General features: G+C 36.1%; 1 protein-coding gene across 1 annotated transcript; it reads right to left on the bottom strand.

Annotated features, from left to right (window-relative positions):
* Positions 1 to 139: 139 nt before the first annotated feature.
* On the bottom strand, positions 140 to 14,528 carry Mpp6 (M-phase phosphoprotein 6). Its single transcript, XM_089099970.1, has 3 exons — positions 14,378 to 14,528; positions 3,443 to 3,543; positions 140 to 650 (listed from the first exon to the last, which is right to left on the bottom strand). Exons 1-3 carry the CDS (start codon positions 14,420 to 14,422, stop codon positions 212 to 214), a joined length of 585 nt encoding a protein of 194 aa, XP_088956096.1. The 5' UTR covers positions 14,423 to 14,528; the 3' UTR covers positions 140 to 211.
* Between the last annotated feature and the right edge of the window lie 2,328 nt (positions 14,529 to 16,856).

Here is a 16,856-nt window from a genome sequence, read left to right as displayed (position 1 = left end):
TTTGGAGTTTTCCAGAATAATTAAGGGCGGGTGGGGAGGGGAGAATGGCGTTCAATTTCACTGTACAGGTGTGATCGAGAAAATCATAAGAATGAACTTTTAGAATTACGTAATACCCCCCTCCTATCCAAATGCGTCTCAAAATGTGATACAGTTTTGCTTTAGAAACTGTTTTATTTACATAATAATAATTTATAAGAAAGGAAGTGTATTAGGTTCCAAGAACATCAGGGAAACCTTGACTTCCTTTCTGCTGTTTCTTATTAAATCTTTGCTTTTGTCTGTTGCCATGCTTTTTCTTATGGATATATCCTTCGTTACTATTATATCTCCGGTGCAATGGGTCCTTTCCACCTCCTCCTCCTTCCTTGTTTTTCTTGAACCCCGGTCTCATTTGTCTGAATTTTTCCTCAGCTTCGGCAGCAGCTCTGTTGCCTTTGTTGAAACGTTTACCGATTGTTGCCACAAGGGAGCCATAAGTTGCCGCCATTTCAGTGTTGGAAATATCTGCTTCTATCTCAGTTTCAACTGGTTCGCCATTTGCTTTTTTCATTAATTTTTCAACCTCTGGGTTCATCCCACCAAAAGACATACGGCCAAATACCAAATCTTCAACAATTTTGTAACTTGGCTCTATTGTCACTCTCATCCTAAAAAAAAAGAACATTTAGAATTTCTTTGTTAGAATATTTAATATCTCTAGGCACTAAATCACGGAAAGTGTTCTCTTGGGACGGTGCTCTTTCGACTAGAAACTATAGCTTCAAAGTCAAGGGCTGGAGCCTGGATCGATTGGTGGGCACCCCTTGAACACTCCATTTGCCCAGTCCATTTGCTCCAGTGAAACCAGTTGGCAATTCTCATTTTCATATTCATGGAGAGTTTACAGTGAATACCTTTGAGTACTATTACTGTTTCTGAGACTCCTCTAACTAACAACTTCGCATATACAGACAGGTTCTACCTCTTTTGATTAGTAGTAATAATTAAGATAAATATTTAATCAAGCACACTAAGCAAATATTTACCAATGTTTTCCATCAAAGCTAGTATTGAAGAGTTTATGAGCTTACATATCTGAGGCCTAAAATCAGAGCGTTCCAAAATCAAAACACACTAAGCACATATTTCATAAACGTTGCTTGGTTTCAAGATGGTGTTTAGAGATTTCTGAACCTGCTCATTGTAAATAGGAAGCTAATATAACAGATCTCCTGAATCAAAGCACATATTTCACAAAGGATAGACATATTACACCTTAATTAAAATCAGTCATTCAAGGAATTTAAATATGTATGACAGATAACCAGCAATTTGTGGTCAGAAAATGAGTGACTAGCATTTTTTTATTAATACCTTCCTAACCTAAAGAAGACTAAGCAGCTTTTTTATTCATCACGGACCCTACTCCTTGTCTATCTACCTCATCGTTCCTACCTGATTTAATAAATTCTATACCACCTAATTTCCTGTTTCCAATCCCCTAGATTAACCTATGGGCAAATGCTCCCTCCTTATCCCAAGTTTTACTTATATAGATATGCTATACATTTTTTCCCTAATAATTGTTCGGGTATTATTTAAGCATTGGTCCTAAACGATTCAATGCTAATTATTATAATCAGCATGATTATAAGCATGACTTACTTACTTTCTGCAAGAGTCAGACATCCCTGTCCTGCACCAATGGAAACTGAAACAACTTCAGCTAACCACAGAAAACAATTCAGTCAAAAAACAATTTTCTGTCTGGAGAAGCTACATTGTTGATAGTTTACCAGTCACTGCCCCAACGTTTCATATGTCTTCTGAAACAGCTCAAGCCCTGCTTAAAATCTAGGTAAAATATTGACCTTTTTTCATATTCATGCTTTCGCATTCCTGCTTCTGTTTATTTTCACTAATTACGTCATTTATCAAGCCATGTTGATAAACCTTGCAACTCATTAAGGTTGTTGTCTTCTTCTATGTTTGTTTCTTTATTGTATGAATCTGCTTTTATCTTAAGATCAACGTTGAAAAAACGGAGGGCCTACGCTTTTCCTGGGAAAGTTGGCAGAATATCAGGACAACACTCAAGTTTACACAGATGGCCCAAAGACGGAAAAAAAATACAGTTATGCAGTGGTTATACCCTCCCAGAGACTGTCTCTTTCCTACCGTTTGCCCCGTAACCTGACAATTTTCTCTGCAGAGCTTATGGCAATCAAATTTTCTCTTCAAGCCAGAGATCAAACATCTGAAGTATATTGTCTGCACTGATTCACTGTCAGCTCTGGATTACCTTTCACACCAGCAACACCAAGCAAGAACTGTTGCCATTGAGATTGAAAATTTTGTTACACAACTAGAAAGAAAGCCTAAATCAGTTCTATTTATATGGGTTTCAGCACACTGTTGTATAACAGGAAATGAATAAGCAGACCAGGTTGTAGAACAAACCTCCCAGCTGGGTTTGATCACTCACACCCCTATTACTAGTCCTGTTTTCCTGTCTCCAATCAGTTCAAAAATTTCAGAGGAAGAAGAGGCTTGGCTCAATTCTTCTGATACCCAGCTCCCAGCTCCTAGATTTCTATGATTATAAGCAGTTATCAAAAGAAATGTGCCTTACATCTCATACCCTTTCAACTTGCCTTTTCTGTGTTAGATGTGGTCATGCAAAGACAAAATCAACCCTATTCCAATGGAAAATGGCACTATCCCCCCAATGTGACATATGTGGAGTGTATGAAGACATGTGTCACATCATCTTCAACTCCAGAAAATATGAAAAAGAGAGGGAAATACTGCTGTGAAAAGGCATTTACAATGCGTTCTGTTCTGGGACATCACACTTCTCCTCCTTGGGCTAGACAACTAAGCACAAACCTATAAGGTAGAATTATTAAGACTACTGGTTTGGTTCATTCCCTATCAGATTTTTTTTTTCTCGCACCCTATATTCTTCCATTTTAGAGTTATCCTATTTACTTTTTAATTTGTGTTTATTATATCTTTGTCTTATCTGTCTAGATTTATTATCTGAATTATGTGACAGGTGATAATGTAAAATTGTTTTATTTATTATAACTGTGGTGTATATGTATTCTAATTGCTGTATGACAAAGCATAGCCAGATTATTTTTATTCCCATTTTTTAACACAGACAGTTGCTGCAGGTGAATAACACCCTACCAGCAGCAAGATAAGTGATACATGATCTAGTTCGCTGAATATTGACTGAAGTGACACCCAAGCAAGCTAGTGATTACAGAAGGCACAGAATAATCGAGTGATACGTATGCATGTGACCTATTGGTCAAACGCATCAAACCCCAAAAAACAACAGCAACATCTGCTTTTATAATCATATCTCTCCAGTGTTGTTTTCATTAGTAAAAGTCTTTGGGTTACTTTACTTTTTATATTTTTTATTTAATAACTAGAAAAAAGTACTTGCCCATTCTTTATCATCTCTTCAGTTATTTCTTGCTTGTATAGTTCTTTCCGCTCAGCATCATCAAGTTGTCTTTCTGTTTCATCTTTGGATCGTTTCATGAACTGTAACAAAAAGTAGATAGATCAGTTGTTTGTTTTACTCTGAACATTATTCAGAGACTTTTCCTCTGTTGTGATGGGAAACACAGCCATGTAAACATTGATGAGCTTGTTCTGGGAGCTTAGATTTTGACCAATGCTGGGATTGTTTCATGAACTATAACAAAAAGTAGATAGATCAATTTATTTAGTTTTTTACTCTGAAGATTATTCAGAGGCTTTTTCTCTGTTTTGTTGGGAAACATAGCTATGTAAACATTGACAAGCTTTTTCTGGGAGCTTAGATTTTGACCAATGCTGGGGCAACACTACAGTAACTCTTTCTGATAAAGAAAAAAAAGCCAAAATTGAATAATGGTACATGTTCTTTGTTCTTTCTTCTTTTAACGTTTGTTGATTTTAACGTCACATGTGTGCTTCTTCTTCTTCTGAAAAACAGTATCTGGAATCCAAAACAGGCTGCTTTTGGCTTCTAACAGATTTTCCTAGTTGCTATATAAGTAGAATATTGAAATTAAAAGGATTTGGTCTGAAAAGCCGATATAAACGCCAATTCATTCCCAAGTAATTTCTTATAATACTAAGTATTTGTACCTATTTCAGATTCAGGATAGAAATATAAAAGTATCTGTTAGTTTCTTTAGGATTCTCTTATAACCATCAAGTACTTCTCTTTTATCAAAACTATGTTCATAATGTTCAGTACAGTCTCTGACTTACGACCACCATCCATATCTCATAAACTCAATACAAAAGACATAGATAGTTTATAAGAACTGGGACCATTTGAAGGGAGACCTAAACAGTTTTGAAAACTACTTCATAACAATTATAAACACTTGTTTGTCCCATTTCTAAGGGCACAATGCCCCCCCCCCCATGGACAAACATAGAACCCACTTTAAATACTCCCGTTATATTTTACAATACTGAAGCGTTTGAAGAGTCAATTTATTTGCATGCTGTGGTTTTAAAAAGTAACAGTACTGTAAAGTATAATGGGAAAATATAAACTGAGCTATATGTTTATCCATCATGGGGGGGGGGGGGTAAAGTGAACTTATGGTTGCTTTACAATAGTTTGCAGGATGTTTTTTTCAAATGATCCCAATCCTTAAGATTTACTTTTATCTTTTTCTTTGCTCATTTCTTGTTAGTGATTTCAGAAATTTGGCCCACAGCACGGAAACCAACTTTTAGGATAAATTAGAATAATTTCTTTGTTTACTGCTAAAAGCTTCTCTTTTAGGTTTGCTTACCTTAACTTAAATTGCAGCTCTTGGAATAATCCAAGGATTTCTCCTTGTAGAGCTCCAGAATGATGACGAGTTGTTTTCAAAGTGACCAGCTGGCAGTTGGATTCAGCAGTAACTGTTTCTTCAGATAGTTTGTTCCAACTGTTGACAATTCATGAGGAAAAGAATTGAGTGCAGACTCTGGATATGGTAGACTGATTGACAAATTTATGGTGATGACTCTCTGGTTCTTGAATTGGGACGAACAGTAGGAAATAATGCTGAGAGAGTATCAGCCCTCATTAACTTATAGGCAAGAATGGCATTCCCTCTATTTTTCCTGTAAACGAGTGTAGTGAAATTCAGCTTTGATAGTCTAGCAGGGTAGGAAAGCTCCCATATGCCAGATATCACTTTGGTGGCATGTCTCTGCACATCTTTAAGAACTTTTATGTCTTTTTCAAAATAAGGGGAGGCTAGAGACATTCCAACTTCAAGCTTAGGATGCAAAATTCCATCATATAGAAGACTGATGACTTTAGGGGAACAAGTGGAAAGAGTATGCTTGATCAGTCCCATAGTCAAACTAGCACCAGCAGCAGACCTCTTAGCATGAGGTAGATAATTCGAGAGCACAATGCCCTTCCATGACAATAAATAAAAGTTCAAAGTGGGATAAAATCCTTTTGATAGACAGAGTTTCACAAACAGTGATAGAAATTCACAAAAAATACCCTATATTTCGGTCACTGCATATGTGACCAAAATATCTGGTATTTTTTGTGAATTTCTGTCACTGTTTGTGAAACACTGTCTACTAAAAGGATTTTATCCCTATTGGAACTTTTATTTATCTCAGCATGAGTGCTGAATTTTAGTTCATTGTCAATAGTGACACCAAGATCTTGCTCGTTATTTACAAAGGAGAGTGGGTGGTATAAGAAAAATAAGAGCGACAAGGATTCATTTTGCCAAAGTGAATAACATGGCACTTGGCAACATTGAATTCAAGAAGTCAAGCCTCAGCCTATTGACCAAGAAGTCCAAGATTATTTTGTAGAAGGCCATGATCTTCACAGGACAAGGCTGGTCCAAGAAGCTTCAGGGTCTCAGCATAGAGAGATTATATGATACTGATATTGGAAGGAACATTGTTGATGAAGATATTAAATAGTGTAGGACCCAAAACACTTCCCTGGGGAACTCCGCTCAAAACATGTGAAGAGGAAGAAAGAATCATAGGCAGCGCGCTAGCGCTGCCTAAGTAAAGAACAATGTTTTTTTTTTTTATACCCAGGCACTTCGTATTGAAATAGTTGTCGTAGAAACTTCGAAAAGGGCTCATTCGATTGGAAATTGGAGTGGCTAGTACCCTTTTTAATAGTCAAAAGTGATTGGAGGTTAACTAGCCCCCACGCCCATCATTCCCCAAAACACATCCCATAAAAATGTGGAGATAACCATTTTTTAAAGCGTAGTTGATTTCCAGATAGAAAATATCTCTTTGAGGAGGACACTCCCCCATAACCCTCGGGGCAAGGGTTTTAAGTTATGCCCTGAGGGCATATAAGATCAATGTTGACACAATGTACAGTTTATTATTTTTTTTTCTTTAAGGCAGGGCACTTCATATAAAAGGGGTCGTCGTAGAGACTTCAATGTTTTTGAGGAGAATACTCCCCCACAACCCTCAGGGCAAGGGTTTTAAGTTATGCCCTGGGGGCATATAAGGTTTTTATTGAAGGCGTTGTCATAGAAACTTCAAAACAGGCTAATTCGATTGGAAATTCAAAGGGCTAGTGACCTTTTTAATAGTCGAAAGTGATTGGAGGGAAACTATCCCCCCCCCCAAGCCCATCATTCCCCTAACCACATCCAATCAAGATTTTGAGATAGGCATTTTGTTCAGCGTAGATGATTTCAAGATAGAAAATGTGTTTTTGAGGAGGACACTCCCCTACAACCCTCAGGGCAAGGGTTTTAAGTTATGCCCAGGGGGGCATATAAGGTTTTTATAGAAGGCGTTGTTGTAGAAACTTCAAAAAAGGCTCATTCAATTGGAAATTCAATGGGCTAGTGCCCGTTTTAATAGTCCAAAGGGATTGGAGGGCAACTAGCCCCCCCCCCCACGCCCCTCGTCCCCCAAACACCTCCAATCAAAATTGTGAGATGCTATTTTGTTCAACGTAGTTGATTTCCAGATAGAAAATAGGTTTTTGAGGAGGACACTCCCCCAAAACCCTCAGGTCAAGGGTTTTAAGTTATGCCCTGGGGGCATATAAGGTTTTTATAGAAGGCATTGTTGTAGAAAATTCAAGACAAGCTCATTCGATTGGAAATTCAAAGGGCTAGTGCCCTTTTTAATAATCGAAAGTGATTGGAGGGCAACTAGCCCCCTCCCCCCACCCATCAGTCCCCCAAACACATCCAAGCAAAATTTTGAGATAGGCATTTTGTCAGCCTAGCTGATTTCCAGACAGAAAATATGTTTTTGAGGAGAACACTCCCCCACAACCCTCGGGGCAAGGGTTTTAAGTTATGCCCTGGGGGCATATAAGATTTTTATAGAAGGCGTTGTCGTAGAAACTTCAAAAAAGGCTCATTCGATTGGAAATTCATAGGGCTAGTGCCCTTTTTAAAAGTCGAAAAGTGATTGGGAGGGCAACTAGCCCCCCCCCCCACCCCACGCCCATCATTCCCCCAAAACATATCCAATCAAAATTTTAGATATCCATTTTGTTCAGCGTAGTCGATTTCCAGATAGAAAATATGTTTTTGAGGAGGACACTCCCCCACAACCCTCAGGGCAAAGGTTTTAAGTTATGCCCTGGGAGCATAATAAGGTTTTTATAGAAGGCGTTGTCGTAGAAACTTCAAAACATGTTCATTCGATTGGGAATTCAAAGGGCTAGTGCCCTTTTTAAAAGTTGACAGTGATTGGAGGGCAACTAGCCCCCCATGCCCATTATTCCCCCAAACACATCCAATCAGAATTTTGAGATAGTCATTTTGTTCAGCATAGGCTAGTTGATTTCCAGATAGAAAATATGTTTTTTAGGAGGACACTCCCCCAGAGGACACTCCCCCACAACCCTCAGGGCAAGGGTTTTAAGTTATGCACTGGGGGCATATAAGGATTTATAGGAAAGCGTTGTCGTCGAAACTTCAAAACAGGCTTATTCGATTTGGAATTCAAAGGGCTAGTTCCCTTATTTAAAGTAGAAAGTGATCGGAGGGGAACTAGCCCCTTCCCTACGCCCATCATTCCCCCAAACACATCCCATCAAAATTTTGATACAGCCATTTTGTTCAGCATAGTTGATTTCCAGATAGAAAATACGTTTTTGAGGAGGACACTCCCCAAGAACCCTCAGGGCAAGGATTTTAAGTTATGTCCTGGGGTATACAGGGTTTTTATTGAAGGCGTTGTCATAGAAACTTCAAAAGGGGCTCATTTGATTGGAAATTCAAAGGGCTTCATATCAAAGGAGTTGTCGTAAAAACTTCGAAAAGGGCTCATTCGATTGGAAATTGGAGTGGCTAGTGCCCTTTTTAATAGTCGAAAGTGATTGGGGGGCAACTAGTCCCCCCCACGCTCAGCATTCGCCCCAACAAATTCAATCAAAAGTTCGAGATAGCCATTTGGTTCAGAGTAGTGCCCTGTTTGTCAGTCTAAAATGATTGGAGAGTAACTAGCCCCCCCCCCCATTCCCATCATTCAACCACACACATCCAATCAAAATTTTTAGATAGAAATTTTGTTTAGCGTAGGCTAGTTGATTTCCACATAGAAAATATGTTTTTCAGAAGGACTCTCCCCCACAACTCTCAGTGCAAGGGTTTTAAGTTATGCCCTGGGCGCATATAAGGTTGTTATAGAAGGCGTTGTTGTAGAAACTTCAAAAAGGCTAATTCGATTGGAAATTCAAAGGCTAGTGCCCTTTTTAATAGTCAAAAGTGATTAGTAATATTTTTTGTTGTTGTTGTTCTTTACACCAGGGCACTTCATATTGAAGGAGTTGTTGTGGGAACTTCGAAAGGGGCTCATTTGATTGAAAATAGAAAGGGTTGATGCCCTTTTTAATAGTCGAAAGTGATTGGAGGGCAACTAGCCCCCCCCCACGCCCGGCATTCCCCCAAACACATCCAATCAAAATTTCGAGATAGCCAGGTTGTTCAGAGTAGTGCCCTTTTTGATAGTAGAAACTGATTGGAGGGCAACTAGCCCCCCTCCCCACGTACATCATTCACCCTAACACATCCAATCAAAATTCTGAGATAGTCAGTGTGTTTAGCATAGGCTAGTTTATTTCCAGATAGAAAATATGTTTTCGAGAAGGACACTCCCCCACAACTCTCAGGGCAAGGGTTTTAAGTTATGCCCTGGGCACATATAAGGTTGTTATAGAAGGCGTTGTTGTAGAAACTTCAAAAAGGCTAATTCGATTGGAAATTCAAAGGCTAGTGCCCTTTTTAATAGTCAAAAGTGATTAGTAATATTTTTTGTTGTTGTTGTTCTTTACACCAGGGCACTTCATATTGAAGGAGTTGTTGTGGGAACTTCGAAAGGGGCTCATTTGATTGAAAATAGAAAGGGTTGATGCCCTTTTTAATAGTCGAAAGTGATTGGAGGTCAAATAACCCCCCTTCCACTCCCACCCTCCCATTGGCCCATTATGTTTAAAAACTAAATGTTGCCTTAAGATTATATCAAAATGCACTGTGATACTGATAATTCTCAATAAGGCATCTCAGCAGTATCCCAAGAACGACTGAGGGTATCATGTTCAAACTTTTGAGGCTACTTCTACTCTTAAAATTTAACCATATCAAAATAGTTTAAGTGTATCCAAGCTATCAAAGAAAGTAAACAGATTTTTTTTGCAAATGGTATCAAGTTTTCCATTTCAGGTCAACTAGAGGAGGTATAAAAACCCCTATGCCTTCCCAAGGCCAGAACAAAATTTGCACTTTACTGAAAAAATACAAATGAATATGCATTGTTAGTTTAATATACATATACTGATATTAAGCAATCAAAATATTAAAATTATTTGATTTATTAAAGTTATAAAAGTAAAAACATTTATATTTTTTTCAGTAAAGTGCAAATTTTGTTCTGGCCTTGGGAAGGCATAGGGTTTTGCGCTCAGCTTATGTTAATTTCTGCTCGTTTTGAGTTGGACTTGGTTATTTGTTGTAATTTCTGTTCGTTTTGGGTTTCATTTATTTATCAATGATGATTTGTGGTAGTTTCGAGCTTGGTAGATTATTTGATTTTATTTTTGCTCATTTTTTGTTTTATGGGGTTCTTTACTTTTCTTTGAAAAACTTATTTTGTGGAAAAAGTTTTTTTAATTAATATGGTTAAAAGAGTCATCAAACAACTGAACATATTGAGACTGCAGATAAAGAAAATCAAGGATCCAGAGCAGGGATTTCTCTTCAAGCTTGACTGCATCTAATTTAACTGCAAGTCACTTAGGACGAATGCTTGTTAAAAGCTTTAGAAAATTCAAGCAGAATCATGTCTACAGGCACCCCCATATCAAGTTGCTTTGTGATGTGGTTGTATGATCCAAGGAGATTGGTATCAACAGATCTTCCCAAACAAAAGTCATGTTGTGAGCTGTGCAAAACATTATTTGCTTCAAGATGTCTAATAACTGCAGAATTGATAATTCTTTCAAGAACCTTAACAACCACTGGTATCATGCTAATAAGTCAATAATTTTTGGCAAGGTCCAAATATTGGAATGATATGAGCAGTTTGGAATTTTACCTTATTTTATTACCATAATTCTTTTAAAGGTGGTCAACATAAGCAAGCTTACCAAGCAACAAGTTACTGGTTAAATAAACTTTCATGTTTCTTTCCATTTTATCCACATCTATGAACTGTTATTATTAAATAATTTATTTGTTGGACTGTTCTCTTTATCTCACAAAGACATGATGTAATTCACCAGTTGCAAATCCCTGTAAATGAATGGATGCGCTATAATTTAAGCAATGAAAAACACTGGATGAATATTGGGAAAGACCCCTAGTATTTGGACAGTGCCTAATCTTGGACAAACAGCTTGACTAAAACATAGATTTACTAAATATGGATAACAGGCTCTAATATTGGACATTCTATATATATGTTTAGATAGTTGGGATTAGCTGACTAAAATCAGTTTTTTTTTTAAACATTTACATTGAAAAAAAGTTACCCTATAGCCTAACATATTTGAATATATTTATTCTGCATTGCAACACTTGTTTTGGATTTAAATATGTAAGATTGAGCCTGTCTGTGATTTAGAAACTGTTGTAACTTTAAAACCTGGTATCACAGATTGGACTGTATTTTCTAGGATAAGATGCAAGGTTTATGTTTGTCAAAGATTAGGATCCACTGTTGAGTAAAAGTATATTTAAAATATTCAGCATTATTTATTGACAATACATTTCAGCTAATCACTTATTTAGAAAATTCAAATCAATCCAATGGTAAAGCAGTCTAATTTTTATAATAAAGACTTGCAGTGACCTAAGGCTGTTGAAAAGGAAGCAAGTTAAGAAAACAATTCTTACTTTGTAATATGCAGAATAATTTTAGCTAACACATTTTGACTTGAACTCTAATACAGTTTGCTCCCACACCCCACCCCCTCAAGTACAAATATATATACATATATTTTTTATTAACAAATGGGTCACAAAAAACAACATAAAAATCTCAATATAATACTAACAAAACAAAACTGCATATAATACTATCAGTATCAAAATAGGTCCCAACACATATTAGCATGTTTGGGGTGACCCAAAAAAAGGGACACTTCAACTACTTAATACACTAATGCACTTCCTTGGGGGAATAAAACTCTCTGACTCCTCCTCCCCTCCCCCACCCCTACTAAACAATGAATCAATATTCTAAAGATAATAATTTTTTATTTACAGGGAACTTAAAGGAATCCCATGCTCATACTTAATGATTCGTCATGCTTCCTTTCATATACCAACAATCACCTCAATCAACACACAAATAAATTTCTCTTTTAACACTCACAAGCATACAATCACTTAATCCATGTCTACAATACTGGTTAAAACAAATACATTGCAAAGAAGCACAAAATTCCTCAAGGGCCTTCTTACCTTTTACATCCACTGGAAGCCTGTTCCATACTTCAGGACCAATATACCTAATAGAAAATTTAGATCTGGTAGTAACTGGAACTGGCATTCTAACTAATTCAACATTTCTAGTTTCATAACTATGTTCCCTTTCATTATAAAGTTCCAAAAAACATGTAGGTAACAAATAAGAAAAAATTTATACATAAACAAATTTACATAAAATTTAACCAAACCAAAAAATGGTAAAATTTTTAATAGGTGATACCTCAATCTTACCAAATTCTGGGACAAGTCATTGGTCAAAACTCTTACAGCTTTATTTTGTAACACATGGAGTGGATACAAATGGCTAGTGAATGTCAACAACCAAACTGTAACACAATACAGCAAATATGGATGAATAAGACAAAAAATAAAACATTCTAATAACCTTTTTGGGAAAAAAAAAATTTCAGCTTCTGTAGAGTTCCAACATTTTTGGCTAATTTAGTACTTATAAATGCAATATGATCTTTAAAACTTAGGCATTCATCTACCATTACACCAAGAAACCTTACAATACTTGTCTCTTTTATACTTCTATTTACTAAGTCAATTTCTTCAATCCATGGATAGTAATTTGCACTTCTGCCATATAACATGAACATTGTTTTCTTCTGATTAACAAGCAATTTGTTCACTTACATCCACCTCTCAATTATCACCATTCCTTGTTTCATGCCATTTTTCAAATCTGTTTCTGTTTTTGCAGCCATTGTAAACTGAGTATCAGCAGCAAAACTTGGAAGTATTGCTTGCACCAGGCCATCAGTGTACCTTGGAGTTGACAGTTGTTTGAGGCATCTATTTAGATCATTAATGTACATAAGAAATAATAGGGGACCCAACAGACCCCTGTGGCACACTGCACTTTACTACCATCTCTTCTGACAGGACTGTGCCCAGCTGTACTCTTTGCATTCTTCCTTCAAGAAAAGAAGCAATCAATAAAGCCTAGCCTAAACTATGTATTTTCAATGCATTCTACCACCCATCACTCTTGTTTTTCTGTTTCTTGTTTTGTCAGTTGATTCAATTTATAGGTACATCAATTGAAACAAAAGAGATAAATTGGGAGAATATATAGACAATATCAAATTTTGGCTATATAGCCTATTTGCACATTAGAGGGGAGGGAATAAAGTATAGCAGAGCAGTATGAAATCTGTGTTACCTACTATTATTCTAAATATTATCAAGTAAGAATTCTTTTTAACCTGTTTCCTTCTCAATAACTCCTAATCTAGACCTATACTGATCTAAGTACAGAAGTGGTGATTAGCCTAGTTGTCTGAGGACTGAGTATCTTACCCAAACCTAATATTTAAAGTTAAATCTTGCATCATCACTTGTTACTGTAGCTTTTTCTAAAGAAGAGCTCAAAGAAAACAGTGTTACGTCAGACATGGTTCTACTGGGAGTTTTACCTAAGTCTAATAAATGTAAGCCCAGACTAATTCAGCAACTTGGGTCAATATATACCAATTCATTGAGTTTCAAATAAAGTGAATACACCATTTGATGCCTTTTTTTATGCTGATTACGAATATAATAAGCATTTCTATCAGAAATGAATTTCAGCCTCCCCCCCTATATAGGCTATACCTAACCTAACCCAACCTAATCCTGAATTGGCAATTATAGGGGGGGGGGCTAAAATTCATTTCCGATAGAAATGATTATTATATTTGTAATCAGCATAAAAAAAGGGGTAAAATTCTGCTTTAGTTACTTTTGGCTATCTTGGAAAGGGGTTGGGTTAGGAAAATGAAACTTTCAGGGATTGGTCTAAAGGCTAAAGTATGTCCCGGAAAGGTATTTTGAAGTACCTACCTCCACTCCTTCTCCCTCTAGAGGGTCCTGAAATTTTGCCTAAATGACAGGTCTATACCCATTGAAATTTTGACAAAACAACATTTTACATTAATTTTCAGTTATCAGTTTCTTTTTCTCTGGCTTTAGCTCTGAAAATGCAATTTCAGTTATTTGAGCAGAATTTTAAGCCATATAAATAGTTTATTTCAAAAATTTAGGAAATGTATTTGCATATCTTTAAAACCATATAAATTGGGATTGAGCAAAGTTGTGAAGCTGAAAATTTTTTTTTTGTACTTCATTTAAGCAGAAGATCTATTTTGCAAGGTTTCACTTCTATAACTCACATATTTTCAAAGGTCATCAAAGGTCAGGACCCTCTAGAGGGAGAAGGAGTGGAGGTGGGTACTTCAAAATATCTTCCCAGGACATACTTTAGCCTGTAGACCCATCCCTGAAAGTTCCATTTTCCTAACCCAACCCTATTCTAAGATAGTCAAAAGTAACTAAAGTAGAATTTTACCAAAAAGGCATCGAATGGTGTATTCACTTTATTCCAAATTCAATAATGTGATTTGGTAGATATTGACCGGAACTTGACCAAAAAATCATACCTTCATTGCCAAAAGATTCCTAGACAGTTTAGCTTTTCGAGACATCTTTCCAAAATCAATATAAAAGTTCTGAGTATCTATTTACTGCCTAATATTTCAGTTAACTTCACAATTTAAATTGCAGTGACTTCTTTAATCAAACCCTCTCGAAAAAAACTCACTAGTGTGTTTTCAAATTTTACTGTATAAACTGACATCTAGATATTTGTCAGATTCCAATAAATAGGTATTACTGTAAGAATTTTTCTGTTTTAGCTGGTTTTTTTTTTTGCAAAAGGCATTACAACATATACATTTTGGGGCTATTTTCACGAGGAAGAGAACTGGATGAAGATCATGCATCCACGTGAGCCCATGTTTCCCCGATAAATTTCTTCAACCAAAATAGGTTTTTGCTTCCATCCTCCTAGCATCCATCTCTTGTTGAACGTGACGAAGAGCTAAAATGCATCTCTGCCTTGAAACTAGATTAGACTCGGATGGACAAATCTACCTTTTTTTGAACAAATGATGGTTTTCATGAGGATAAAAGATGAACTTGACTTCAAATCCCATCCTCGTGAAAATGGGCCCTTTATCTACGGTATCAGCCAAGGGATATAGGACTTTGACAAAGGAGACTAAGCTAGTTTCGATGAAAAACAAATTTTTGAGAATAGTTTCACTATAAGTTCAACTCTATATTAATTCCACCTTTAAAACTGTTGATCCGTTTCTACTGATTTAACAAAGAATTACTACTTACAACTTTGCCAACAACTGGGATTGTATAAGCTAACATGGAATTGTTATAACAATTCTCCGGCAGTCCGTCAAACTATCTAATATTCAACATGCTGTTGGAGAAAATTGACGATAGAATTTTAGCACAAAATTAAAAAGAAAAGTCGAAAAATAAAATCTCTTCATAGAAAAAATAAATTTGGACGACTTTTTATTTTATAAATTTATACTGTATCTTTTCGCTTATTTTGAAATTTATAATAATGGCTTTACATTTGACAGTCCCATTTTGAAATTTCCCACACGATTAATATGTCTGGGCAAATTGCTGGTACTATATTTTTATTATTTAACAATTCTGTTTCCACAAGCTAACAGAAGGTTGTTAGCAACAATTAAAGATAGCAAATTGGTTGCAGAAAGACGTCTTTAATGGAGCAACCAGGATTCCTTGGGATTTTAAAGAGTTTTATATTGGTAGGAGCTACAAGAGTTTAGACTCAAGAATCAAACAGAACAAACGTTTATAGATGTTCTGCGAAAATCTTAGCACTTTTGAAATTGGAAAATTTTAGCACTGCTATTGTGGAATCAGCTATGTTTCTATCTCTCACCTTAAAAAAACATCTAATTAATTGAAAAAAAACTTTAGTTTAGTTCCAAGTTTGAATCAATTGACAAAAATAAAAAAATATATACAAAGACATCAGGTTTACTTTGAATTATTAATTCAATAGTTAAAATAATTATGACTTTTAATAAAATACTCTTTTAATGAAAAACAGTTTAAGAGTAACTGCTACAATTGTATCTAACAAAGTAACACCAAATCAAGGCAAAATATTGTCATCCTGCAGATAGTTACATAATTTAAGAAAGGATCATTTTTTTTCATTAATTCACTCAGTATATATTCTTTGTTTTTTTAGTATAGCCTATTAACAAGTAGAAGATTCATTAGTTCGCGATTGAAACAAGCTTGGAAGAATAGGAAGGCACATCTTACAACTTAGATTAGGATGCATTCCAGGCCACACACCGTAGTAACTTTACTTCAAATGTAGAGCTTACTTGAAGTTGACATCCACCGGCAACGGTTGTGAAGTAACTACAGGCTTATTAGCAGGGGCATAGTTTGCTATGGGGCGAAACAGGTCAGTTTTCTTTAGTATATCTTTGCCTTTATGGTACTATATGCCTCATTTTTCATTTTTCACTGTCATTTTCACTTGATTTGGGAAAATTGGCTGCAACTTTGCCTCCTCCCCCCCCTTCACCCATAATTTTGAAGAAAATACGCCACTGCTTATTAGGTTTGTAAGGTCATAATGTTCATAAATTTTTATTGATTTTACTACTCTTTCATTATAATTAAGTTTAATAATACTTTCAAAATGTTTCAAACCGTTAGTAACACCAATGATGATATTCATGCACAGTTACTTCCCTAAAGATGCTCGCCTTTAGTAAGTTACTATAAAAGGTAAATTTGAAATTACTTTTCTGTCGTTCCAGCTACAACGACAGTGTCAGCTGGAACGAAATAATGGATTTTTTCAACTTTTAATTACTTTTTATTAAGCGTGGAATGTAGCGTTGGATATGGTAATGACAGTGGCGGATCCAGGGGGAGAGGGACACCCCCCTCCCTCACGTAGTCTAATGTGGTGTAATTTAGTTAATTGACGCAAGTTTGCGTTAATTAAACTTGCTCCTAACGCTAGTTTATCGGATCAACCTATTTTGCCCCCCCCCC

This window comes from Artemia sp. Qi Xiang Cuo, chromosome 14 (assembly GCF_049724085.1).
Source record: "Artemia sp. Qi Xiang Cuo chromosome 14, ASM4972408v1, whole genome shotgun sequence".
Classification (NCBI taxonomy): Eukaryota; Metazoa; Arthropoda; class Branchiopoda; order Anostraca; family Artemiidae; genus Artemia; species Artemia sp. Qi Xiang Cuo.
The sequence above is the reverse complement of the archived record's forward strand: the minus strand, read 5'-3'. Positions and strand labels throughout refer to the sequence as shown.